The sequence below is a fragment of the Etheostoma spectabile genome, chromosome 7, assembly GCF_008692095.1.
Source record: "Etheostoma spectabile isolate EspeVRDwgs_2016 chromosome 7, UIUC_Espe_1.0, whole genome shotgun sequence".
Classification (NCBI taxonomy): domain Eukaryota; kingdom Metazoa; phylum Chordata; class Actinopteri; order Perciformes; family Percidae; genus Etheostoma; species Etheostoma spectabile.
In genome coordinates this window covers 4,058,399-4,070,778 of record NC_045739.1, presented here as the reverse complement: position 1 = coordinate 4,070,778, position 12,380 = coordinate 4,058,399, and the positions used below count along the sequence as shown (strand labels likewise).

Here is a 12,380-nt window from a genome sequence, read left to right as displayed (position 1 = left end):
CTTGCAAACACACTCATACACACACAGGCAGGCGCACACACATGCACACGCTCACTCTCTCACACACACAGACACTCACACACACACGCTGAGGAGGTATTCACACACACACAAACACAAACCCACAGATAAAATGTAGTGATTGAAAATAGTGAAACCCTGGTAAAATCTAATGGTATCATACATCCACGTCTTGTGTCTGAAGTGCAGAAAACAAAATGAACCTAAAAAAAAAAACTAAAATGGAGATAAATTCAGATGAATAATGAAAACCATGCCCATCTTCACTGGCCTAACCCAACTTGAAACGACCACAAACCCAGAGTGTTGCCCTCATTACCCAAACCCCACTCCATCACCTGCCCCATGCTCTATTACCCTTATCACATCCTACCTACACCCCCGCCTCACCCTTAACCCGCCCTTGGTCTCCCTCTCCCACCCTTTCCAACACCTGCCTTCCTAAACATCTCTGCTCAGTTTCAGGGTTCCCATGCTCCTCTGAGATGAGATGAAGGCCTGGCTGAGTGGAGGAAGCAGGTGGGCGGAGGGAGACTATAGGCGGCTGATGGTGCAGGCTCTGGTCACCATTTATCAAAAACACAATGTCCAGTTCAAAATACAGAGTTAGGACTCGGGGGTAGAGGAGTCTTGTTGTGTGTTGAGGTTGAAGGTTGTGAACCTGTTTGGTGTGTGTGTGTGTGTGTGTGTGTGTTGTGTGTGTGGTGTGTGTGTGGTGTGTGTGTGTGTGTGTGTGTGTGTGTGTGTGTGTGTGTGTGTGTGCGGTTTTTACAGTTGCACTGGATAAAATCATATCATGTGGGAAATGTGTTAGTCTAGATATGTGTATTTGGGTTAGTCTTGTGCGATGTTGTGTGACGGCGTAGGGGGGTAGTAGAGGTGGGGTTGGCGTAGATCAGGGCCTTTGTCCCTCATCCCTCGGCCCCAGTCGGAGAAGGGGGCAGGGGCAGGTTTATAGGGCTTGCGTCTTGATCTCAATGGCCTCCCCGCGGGGTTCCTGCTGGGTCTCGCTCTCTGGGGGCCGGCTGCCCTTCAGTGTGGCCAGGCGCTCGGACAGACCTCTCATGCGTGGGAACAGCATGAAATCGTACAGGAGAGCGCCCATTGCACCTCCTATCATAGGCCCGACCCAGTACACCTGCCAGCAGCAAACATCAGTTAACAATTTGTTCAGTCATTTCTGATTCCTGCTCAGATTGATATATTAAGAGTGACTACAGGTCTTACCCAGTGGTTGATGAAGTTCCTGAAGAGCACAGCAGGGGCAAAGGACCTGGCAGGGTTCATTCCAGCACCGGTGTAGTACATCTACAACGCAAGACACTTGTTACTGTGTTGGGAATCAAAACATTGAATTGTTGTTTGAAATCTATGCGCCATGTGCCTTACCCCCATGAGATGTCCGATGGTGACAGAGAAGCCGATGGATAGGGCAGCAGATCCCAAACGTCCGTTTCTCCTCTCATCAGTCACGGCAAAGATGCACACCACAAGCTGTATAGTGAGGAAAACCTCCACAGTGGTGGCCATTCCCAGACTAATGCCTGGCTGCAGCTGGAGATACACAGATGGACAAAACAAAATCTTTGCATGAGTCAAAGAAATCTCAGAGATGTACTGAGCACATACTACTGAATTTGTATTTTATTTCAGAAAAATTATGAGCTACTGGAGATGATTATACTATTTGTTTTGGTTTCAAAAGATTGCTTTACTAGACTGAGCCTCATATGATTACAAAATCCTGAACTTTAAAATGCATGCCATGTATCCAATGGATGAAATCAACATTCCCAAAGAACAGTGTTGTACTTTTTCTCTGATACATCCGTGTCGGGTCCTTACCGTGTTCAATGCCATGTTGCCTCTCATGTTGCCAGGTGTAACCCCATACAGCACAGCAGCCCCAGCTACAGCACCCAGGCACTGTGCGGCTATGTAGAAAATGGCCCGGAAAAGAGACAGCTGTGAGCCAATAAGGTAGGCAAAGGTGACGGCAGGGTTAATGTGGCCACCGCTGATGTGGCCGATCGACTGGATGAGAGTGGCAGCTGCCAGCCCAAAGCACAGGGCCACATGAAGGACATGATGAGGCCCGGTGGTCCAGCGCAGGGCAGCACCCATGCCAAAAAATACAAAGAACATGGTCCCGAAGAACTCTGCGAAGACCGCCCGCCAGAAATTCATGGACCGGAACTCCCACATGGTGACTGTTCACTTGAAGCTCTCCACCAGATGAAGAAGATTCTTTAAAAATAAATCAGGGTCTAGAAAAGATAATGGTTTACCTTCTCAGTCCTCTTCGAATGCCAAAAAATAAAAAAAATAAAAAGATCTCCCTTTTGTAGTCAGCTAGAGAGTCAGTTCAAAGACAAAACAGGATTTCAGAACGTCAACAGACAAATCCACTCAAAGGACCAAGCCGTGAACTGAGTTGGTAAAGTCAACTCAGCTGCGTTTGCTTGCCACCTCTCTCCACCTGTCGCAAAGACATAGGTGTGATATAATGTGGGAGTGTGGGTGGAGATCTCAGGTGGGATGGGATGTCAAGAGGAGGTGGGCATCAATGCTAAAGGGGGGTTTCTAAAGTAGAGACTGGGATAGACAGAGTGTCCGCTGGACCGTTTAGCCTCTCTGACGGAGGGGAGAGGGCCAGACAGGGGCTTTATAATACCCCCCAGGGGCCCCAGGTGACGCCATAATCCCTCTGTAGGGCCAAGGGTGGGGGGCGGCAGTGCTGGACATCCTAAATCAAACAAACTTAACCCTTCCGTCCCCCCCCCCCCCCCATAACAGAATAAGGCCAAAAGAGAGGGAGTGTATCCGAGAAGAGAAACAGATAAAGCGAAAATGAGTGGAACTAGGAAGACACTTAGTGGGAGGTAGAGAGATTTAGGATAAAGAGACAACAGGAAGTATTTGTATTTTATTTTCAGGTGGAAGTGGGAAACTGGAAGGAATAACCACGGTGAAAAGCAGCTGGATCTGAGAGTAGAATGTTTTCTTTGGGGTGTATGTCATCTATTGACATATCATCATTGTCATAATCAGGGAAGGCAAATGCTGATGGACAAGGATAGAAAACACAAACATGCATGCACAAAGACACACATATGCCCACACACACACATTGACATACACACATGCAGATAATACAGTTGGGGCCCCGGACGGAAGTGCCCAAAGCTAACAGCGCTGAACTGACCCATACACTGAAATGCCTGACCCTGTGAATCCATTGTCTGTAACCAGCATGTGGGCTACGTATGGACAAAAATAAATATTAAACTAAAGCACGGACATAACAGCTAACTAAGCATTGGCTTGATTTTGCAATGTCAATGTTTGTAATTACATTTCTTGCTTTTGTTTGAATGTTTAGGAGACAGCTACACCACCAAGCACGGCTGATGATCACCAGTCCTGAACTTGACATTGCCACAGAGCTCAGAGCCATCACTGGCCCAGCTTCACAGCCAACGGCAACGTGGAGGAGACATCATGAGGGGAACAAAAAGCCAACAAAGTGTAGGGAAAAAACACAGGTCCACAAGCAACAAACAACAAGAAAAACCTGCGGATTGTGTCTTCTGTTGTGACCGGGGCTTCTAGGAGGTGCTTGACAGAGGTTTGCACAATGTGTGTGTATGTGTGTGTGTGTGTGTGTGTGTGTGCATGTGTGCTTGTGGAGCTGGGGTAAAGGGAGAGGTGCAGTAGGGCAGCAGGGATGTGTGTGTGTGTGTGTGTGTGTGTGTGTGTGTGTGTGTGTGTGTGTGTGTGTGTGTGTGTGGCGGTGGGGTTACTAAGCAGCACCGGGGTTTCGCGCTGACCAGTGGAGAGCCATCACTGTTGCTGGGGCGATGAGGGGGGTGAGAGAGGGGAATGGGTGATGAAAGCAGAATGCTGAGTTGGCCGTTTTGACTCCCTTTTATACATGTTAGAAAGAACACACACAATGCAAAATGCTGGCAGCACTGTGGCAGTTATAACCTATTGTGCACGTTGTGTGTCTGTGTGTGAATAGTGTATGTATGTGTGTGTATTCCAATTACACTGCTATAGTGATACTCATTGCCAATATGGTTTTATTTTAGACTTGCTTTCAAATCCAGATAATACAGTGTACAGTTTGTTTAACATTAATTATGAATATTAATATATTATACATTTATTTTTATTATATTCATTTTGACAGAGCTGTTCATCCAAATTAAAAAAGAACATATTTTCTCACTTGCCACTACTGATAAAGAGACAAATATCAAAAAACCTAGACAAATTAAACCAAATCTAGAAAATAACGTGTGTGAGAAAATGTGTTTCTTTTTTATAATTTGAGGGAACGGACCCTTTAAATTAAAAGTGTGTTATGCAAAACACATTATTGTATAAGACAAGACAAACATCATCCAACCAAAACACACACACAGTATTCAATTCATGATTTCTTTTCCATTGAAGGTGTTCTTTCTTCACAGCCCTTACAGAAGTATGAAAAGAGGAGACAGCCACTAACAGGCAGACATGAGACACATGTTGGACTAATTGAGAGCATCATTGAATCTACAATGCAATGCAAGGACCTCTTTAGCATTTCAAAGCATTCGCAGATTGGCCCTGAAACTGAAAGCAGCAAATATAAGAGTGTTTTTCAGCAGGCTTTCAATGAGTCTCCATCATACATTTTAATGATGTGCAATTTTGAATTTAATATTATTGAATCTGACAGGATTGTCTACACCTTTACATACATTACATAATAATCTTCAAATGCAGCTTTCTATCCACATTTTCAACAAAAAGCAACAAGGACAGATTAAGACCCCATTTCCACCTGGTATTAAAATCCAATCTGTGTGATCGGATCACAAATTGGACAGCTCTACGTAAAGGTGGGACTGCACCCAGGACGCACTAATTCTTCAAGTGACTCGTTTTGGGATAGAATAATGAAACAATTAGACAATTAATCTACAGTAAATGCATCTGCAACTTTCTGGATAATTGATAAATTGAGTGAGTCGTTTTTCAAGCAGCAAATACTATTTAAAAATACCATACTAAAGCTGAAGTTTTTAGTTTTAGGAAACCCATTTGAATGCCTTAAGCTTTGGGAAATCAAACGGCCATTTCATCATTTTCATTTATATTTAATCATTTCTTTTATAGAAAAAAGTTATTGAGTTAATAAATGTCAGATTTATTATTGTGGGTCACATTTCAGGATTCAGTTTCTTGCACAAGGACACTGTGAAAGAAAGATCTGGGATGAAGCTTGTGTCAATCTTACAATTAATAAATAATTGTTAAATTTATCTCTTGAGGTGTTGCTATGAGTAAAGGATTTTAATATTTTGTCATTTTGTTCATAAAGTGCTTCAGATTGCACACATTGATACACTATGCATCTTCAAAAATATATCTGTAATATTGTGTTTGTTTATGCATGTGTCCTCAGTTGTTTTCTTGTTTGTTGGCTTGCTTGACTCTCATGGCGTTCGGTGTGACTGTGGACAGAGATGATCCCGTCATGCTGGTCGTCTCCACGATCTCGATGTCCTTACAGGTCAGACAAGCCACCAGCTTCTGGCGAGAGGCGCTTCGTGCAAAGAAGAACTCATGGGACACTCCGGCCAGCATAGCACCAATCACTGGTCCAATCAAATACACCTGAAGGTGGGCAAAAAGAGAAAAAGGTTATGATGAGATTTAATAGATGTGTATAAATGAATGTTTTTACTTTATCTGGAAAACAAATAGATGGCTTATCATCACCTTAATATCAGCTGAGCCTTACAACTGAGGCAATGTTAATACAGTGTTGGCACAATATGTGAACCCTTTGCAACAATGTAAATGTACTCCATTGCAAGTAGAAGTCTTGCATTCAAAATGAAACGTGCCAAATTATAAGCAGCTATGTGCACTTAAAGTCTCAAATATAAAAAATTGCACCTGTGACTAATTATTGTGACATTGTTAGATACTGATGCATCTGTGTGTAAGCAGCATGGAACTGTTGTAGCTGCTCAAGGTGGAGCTATTTTTGACCTCTTAGTCTAGAGTTCAGACCAGTGGTTCCTCCATATCCTTAACCTTCCACTTCCAGGATTGCTCCGTTGCCGTCAGAAAATCCGCCGGATTTCACTAATGTAGGCCGGATATCCGTTGCCTAGGGCTTCCTTTGTGTTGCCATTTTAAAATCCGGTCAATATATGAGGACTATGGTAAACTGTTTCTCAGATCTCTGCAAGGTAAATCCAAACAGCTAGCTAGACACATGTCCCACCAAAACAAGTTGCTTTCGAGCCTTTTTTGCAGCGGCACCGCGGCTTTTCTCCAGTGCTTAGCACCGCCCAAGACAATTGTGATTGGTTCAAAGAAATGCCAATAAACCAGAACATGTTTTCTTCTTATCCCCAAATGCCAAGGAAGAGGGTGAGACTTAACGACAGATGTCTTGATGATTACTAGGAGAGGAAACAAGACTGTAACAATTTCGGTTTTTACACATTTCAGTGCAGTTTTTAGACTTTTCCCTAATTGAGAATACATTTTTATTTTTGAATATTGAATAATTTGATCTCTCTGGGCCTTGGAAATTTACAAAAACTTTCTCATAGCCACTGAAATGTGTCAAGGAGCCCCAACTCGATCCCATCGTATTTTATAGAGCTCTCTCTCTTCTCTGGTCTACCTCACAAGCTTCTCCATAAACTCCAACTGGTCCAGGACTCCAGGAGTATAAAGTACAGTATTTCTCTCTGAAATGTAGCGGAGTTGAAGACTCAAGTAATGTACTAGTACCTCAAATTTGTACTTAAGTACAGTATTTAATTACATTCCACCACTGTCCTCAGCACACCTCCTGCCCTCTCAGCAACCAAGGGGTGGAGCGCCTTCAGCTGTACACCCACGAATTTGATTACTCAATAAAGGTTATTGCTTTGATTATTATTATCATCATGTAAAAAATGACTATAATTGGCCAACAATTATAAAAAAGCATTAGTAGACTCAGTTGCACAGTTAGACAAGTGTTTCCATGGAGACCATTTGAATATTGAGGTTCTCTCTCACCCAGTGGTTTTCCCAGAATCCAGTGATGATGGCTGGACCCAGAGAACGTGCGGGGTTCATACTAGCACCAGAGAACCGCCCCTGACAGAAAAATAAGATACTTTTAATAACATACTTTTATATATACATTTATGTGGACTCATCATGTTTCATGTAAACAATCCACTTTTCCAAATTCCTTCAAAAAAATATTTCTTCAAACTCTCAGCAGGGAGAACAATTTTCCATTCCATTGTTGCAGGGTATCTTTCTCCTTATACCCTCCTTGACGTTACATCATTTAAAATGTACTTAAATGTCCATTTGTGGTGTGTTTGCTTGCTGCTGAAATGTGCCAATTAAATAAACTTGCCTTGCCTAGTGCAACTCCAGAAAACTACAGAGCCGTCATGGTTGCTTGTCTCATACATGTTTTGTATCATTATTCATCTAAAGTTTCTACATCTAGCTCGGATTCCCATTTATGTTCTATGTACAGCATTGTACCATTGTTCATGTGGCTTACTAATTCACTTATATTGTCAAACCTTTGTAGGATATACTATTGGAAAGGAATCAGCTGTCAGAGCCATTGCATATGTTTATTATATTGAGTCTATGAATCAAACACATTGCCTGATTTGAGCTACCTGTTTTTTACAAAGTGAGAAAGTTCTATTAACTTTTTGTTACGTTTTGTAGTTGAGGAACCATTTCAGAACATATTTGAGAAAATTTGCAATCGTTCCGTACAAAAGCTCCTCTACCCCTATTAGCACTCCAGCAGTGTGTGCTAATCCAATGGCCAGGTTTCCTGGTTCTGGGCTTTCCCTTCGCCGCTGATCCTCTACTGAGAACACAGTGAAGACCATCTGGAAGGTGCACAAAACCTCCATGCCCAGAGCCTGGGCTGCATTTAACTCTATGGGAACCTGATTAAGGTAAATCAGGAGTATATAAGAGAAAGAGGAGCAGGAAAAGTGGGAATATTTTGAAAATATGTAATGTCTTTAAAGCTTCAAAACCCACTAATAAGCTGAGGACTGACCCTGTTGACGAAGTGGTCTGCAGTGGTTTTGACTGGCAGGGCCAAGTAGAGGGCCCCGGCTCCTAAACAGGCCCCCAAACACTGTGCAACTATGTAAACAACGGCTCTTACAACTTCCAGCTTCCGAGTGGCCAACAGAGCCAGCGTCACTGCAGGGTTCACCTGATCAGAGAGCACAAACACACACTTACATATAAACAATGTTACGAATGTCGAAAAACAATGACATAACACAAAAGCTGCCATGAAACATATGCTATTTTAAGAGACTTTTATGACTGATGAATAAAGCCCAATGTAAATTTAGATCAAAATTGAATAATTAGAACCGTAATTGGGGTTTGCAATTTAAAGAAATTCAGAATAATATCAACATTACATTAGCAAACAACGGAAAGAATAGGAATAGGAAATGTAAAGCTGAAATGGGAAAAAGGACTTTGTATGACTGTTACAGAATATGAATGGTTGCATGTTTGGAGAACAATACACTTCTCCCCATTAATACTCTCACAGCCCCTCAGATTTATCTTGTGATCCTTTGGAGGGGCCTGATCCCTCGGTTTGGAGCCACTGGACTAAACTACCTGACTGTATAAAGTAGTTTAACTAACAGTAAAAGGCTGCTTCCACAGTGATGCATCAGTGTTAACAGTCTAATAATGTCACATATGATCAGATATCTCTCAAAGGGGCCATTTTAAATGCTTTTATTTGTGATAATTTAAGTACATTAAGCTTATGATACTAACTGTACTTACTTACTTACTTAGTGTTTTAAATGCAGAGTTTTACTTGAAATTTATTATTTGTACATTGTGGTAAGGATCTGAGTACTTCAACTCCCATGTCACCACCAGCAAAGAGTTTCAAAGAGTTGATCAGAGAAAGAAAAATACAACTTTAAAATGTGTGACCGTGAGACATTCCGGCCCATCCTCACCCGGAAAACATTTGCATAGGTCGACTATGCAAGCAGCTTGTAACAACAAACAGTGAACTTCTCACTCAGGTGCCAGGATATTGTGTCCTGTGTGAAATCAGAAGTCAACTGTTATGATTTTTAAGTTTTAGTCCTTAACGCAATGGCATATGTGACGTCACATTACGTCTTTATTTTAGTATTTTTATGTGACTCATTTTAAGATAATCCCCAATGTTTTACTTACCCTACGTATTTTTGTTATCTAAACTGTTCTAACTAATCTAGTTTGTACGGCTACGTGTGTAAATCTGTGCTTGTTATGTTAAATAGCATGGTCACATTATTATGGTCACATGATTAAACTGCCTCCATGCGGCAGTAAATAGAACTGTTGTATGTGTCGTTTTTGGGAATCTTTGGAAATGTACCTACAATGATGTTTAGGTATGAGGATGTGTTGGAAATTCACCTGTGCCCCGCTTATTTCTCCAAAACAGTGTCCCAGTGCGACAATCGTCACACCCACTGCCACTGCTGGGTACATGGGTCCCGTGGGGGCCTCTCCGGGGCCTGGCACAGATGCACCCAGCACGGCGCTCACTAAAACCAGGGTGCCGAGCAGCTCCGCGAGAATGGCGCGCCAGAACTGCTTACTACGTAGCTCCTCGTGGAAAGGGGACATAAACAAAGGTGGCCTATATTTAGTTTACCAAACATCTTGTTCTCTGGATTCTTGCTCAAATCCTAACTAGTGCTGGGATCCAAGATCAAAAAACATCATGAGCTTATTAATTTAGCCACATGTACAGTTGTGTTTAGAACAATAGCAGTGTGTTTAAAAAGGTGAATAATGCTCAAAATCCTTAGAATAGCTTTTAATTCCATCAATGCATTGGGAACACCGCACATTTAATTCCAAAATCAAAACATGACCAACATTGATTAAGTTACAGAAAGTGAAGAAAAAGTGATTTTAGGCTGTTCATAAAAATAGCAGTCTTTGCATTTTTCTTTACAAATTCAAACATTTACTGTATAAACAGAAAAATGTCTCAAGGGTTTGCTTTACTTTGAATCACTGCATTAATATTTAGTTACATAACCATTATTTCTGATAGCTGCTTCACATCTGTGTTGCATGGATTCGACCAAATTCTGGCACCTGTGAACAGGTATTCCTGCCCAGGACGACTGAACTACATTCCACAATTCCTCTCCATTACTGGGTTTTGCCTCAGACACAGCATTTATGATGTCACCCCACAAGTGTTCTATGGGATTGAAATCCAGGGATCGGGCTGGCAACTCCATAACATCAAACTTCTTCATCTGGAACCAGGACTTTGGAATGACCCATTTTGCTGAGTATTTGAGTGTGAAATGCACTATAACCAGCATGAACAACATTTGCTTCCTTCCTTCCCTAAATATGGGCCATAATTGACACCTGTTTCTCCACAGAATCAATCACCTCACTCATTAAACACAACACTGCTATTATTTTGAACATTCCCCTTTCAATAACAGATTCAATTACACAGAATGAGCAGCATGCGTGTCATGACTGTTGGGTCTGTTGGTTTTCTATGACTCTATTACACTTACTAGCAAATTATTTGCCATGTAGAAATATCCCTTCTACCAAAAACTATGATTTATGAGGTTAGTGATGTTGGACAGTCATTATTTTGAACACAACTGTATATCATAAGACTGACAGTTATATTGCTATCAAAAGCTGTAAGAAATGTCAAAGATGACACAAGTGGTAGTAAAACACTGAGACATAAAAAACAACTTTATTCCATCACTATATTTTACACAAACAAGTCAACCCCATGTCGGTAACCTGTATTTCAACAAGATAACACACTCTTTAAATACAAATTGCATTATTTGTCCCAAACACTTCATGACCTTCTGGCTTAAAACAAAGAGCTGCTTTTGCTGTAAAAATTAAACCGCCTTGAAATGCACAAGCACTCCTTTGCGAAAGCAACGTTCGTTAAATTAGCTGTTTGTCAAATCATGAGGGATTTAAACACAAAAGAAATTAAATAAGATGCTTACCTCACGCCACGTCATTTCAAACTCAGTTTTTTTTTTTTTTTTCTGTATGTCAGTCTGTCTCTCTGACTGTTTGTCCGTCTGTCTGTGTGTAGCTGTCGGGGTCTGAGGGTTTCAGGGTCTCTGTTATATCGGTCATTAACTTGTAGAGTCTGAGAGGTCCTTTGATGAGAGCAGCCTGCCCCCTTCCAGTCTCTCTACCCACCCTCTCCTTACCCTGCACCTCAGGCCCTATCAAGTCTCCCTGTGCACAGTCAGTGCAAGCCATGGAATCAATGTCTTTCCAAGGTTGCACAAAAACACACACATGACACTCTTAACCTCCCAATTTTCACCCAACTCATTCTACTGACCTTGAGCAATTTTATACATCTTCAGGGAACTACAAGGATCCTTTCATTTATCTTCAAATTGAAGTGATTGTGGCCACTACAGAGGGTGCAGCAATGAAATTATATAATCATGACTGAGATCACAATTATCAACAATGCTGCAAAAGTGGGTCATTTAAAATTGAGGTTGAATGCCAGTCAATTGTATTTGTCAGCTTCAAATGTTGCCAGTTAGTATTTTAATACAAAACAAATCAAGGCTCACTAAAGACTGAAGTTTACCATTTTTGAATGTACAGAAACATCCAATGTTATAGCCTGGTGGAGCAATGTGCCCAAACTCCAACCTAGTTTAAAGTGTTTACATTATTTTGTCTACCTATATTTTCCAGCTACACCCCACCGTATGTTAAGTCTAGTGATATTTTCTATGTTTCTTCTTGTCAACAAATCGCGTGAAAAGACCAAAAACCTAACCTTTGGATACTTTTGTATAGTATTCCTCTGTGTCATAGATCTCCATTGTTGTCCAAAAACTCTTTAAAAACAAAATTACTGAGCCACATTGTTGCACTGGCTCACATGTTCCTTCCATGAACCTACAAGAGCACTGTAGTTGATTTTGAGCCACATATACACGTCCTGTTGCTGTAAACTGAGCAACACATGTACAAATCCAAATATCCCCATCATAATATTATGTATGATGTACTCCTTTTTGAGTATTGTTTGGTAAAAACTACACTGCCCAGCTTTATAACTGGCAATTTGCAAAATGAAATTCAAATCAGCCTCAACTGTACTTTGCAAACATTATGCAAACATACATGCTAAAAATCAACATGTTAGCATTGTCATTGTGTGAGCATGTTAGCATGCTAACATTAGCATTTAGTGCAGCTAAGTGCAGCCTCACAGAGCCACTGGC

At 41.4% G+C, this 12,380-nt stretch overlaps 2 protein-coding genes across 2 annotated transcripts; both read right to left on the bottom strand.

Moving 5' to 3' along the window:
* Positions 1 to 748: 748 nt before the first annotated feature.
* On the bottom strand, positions 749 to 2,716 carry mipb (major intrinsic protein of lens fiber b). Its single transcript, XM_032521589.1, has 4 exons — positions 1,867 to 2,716; positions 1,411 to 1,575; positions 1,249 to 1,329; positions 749 to 1,159 (listed from the first exon to the last, which is right to left on the bottom strand). The coding sequence occupies exons 1-4, from the start codon at positions 2,224 to 2,226 to the stop codon at positions 974 to 976; spliced, it is 792 nt and encodes a 263-aa protein (XP_032377480.1). The 5' UTR covers positions 2,227 to 2,716; the 3' UTR covers positions 749 to 973.
* A 1,388-nt stretch (positions 2,717 to 4,104) lies between these two features.
* Positions 4,105 to 11,342, bottom strand: LOC116693124 (aquaporin-4). The gene is made up of 6 exons (XM_032521834.1): positions 11,124 to 11,342; positions 9,523 to 9,714; positions 8,129 to 8,290; positions 7,848 to 8,012; positions 7,102 to 7,182; positions 4,105 to 5,691 (listed from the first exon to the last, which is right to left on the bottom strand). The coding sequence occupies exons 1-6, from the start codon at positions 11,136 to 11,138 to the stop codon at positions 5,476 to 5,478; spliced, it is 831 nt and encodes a 276-aa protein (XP_032377725.1). The 5' UTR covers positions 11,139 to 11,342; the 3' UTR covers positions 4,105 to 5,475.
* Positions 11,343 to 12,380: the final 1,038 nt, after the last annotated feature.

Bases quoted from the DNA above. Each gene is read 5' to 3' on its own strand.
- mipb (XM_032521589.1), bottom strand. From the start codon at position 2,226: ATGTGGGAGTTCCGGTCCATGAATTTCTGGCGGGCGGTCTTCGCAGAG. The intron at 1,576-1,866 runs GTAAGGACCCGA...GTGTATCTCCAG, and splicing joins GCAACATGGCATTGAACACG to CTGCAGCCAGGCATTAGTCT. The intron at 1,330-1,410 runs GTAAGGCACATG...CTTGCGTTGTAG, and splicing joins CCATCGGACATCTCATGGGG to ATGTACTACACCGGTGCTGG.
- LOC116693124 (XM_032521834.1), bottom strand. The intron at 8,013-8,128 runs GTCAGTCCTCAG...TACCTTAATCAG, and splicing joins CAGACCACTTCGTCAACAGG to GTTCCCATAGAGTTAAATGC. The intron at 7,183-7,847 runs GTAGAGGAGCTT...TTTTTCTGTCAG, and splicing joins CTGCTGGAGTGCTAATAGGG to GGGCGGTTCTCTGGTGCTAG.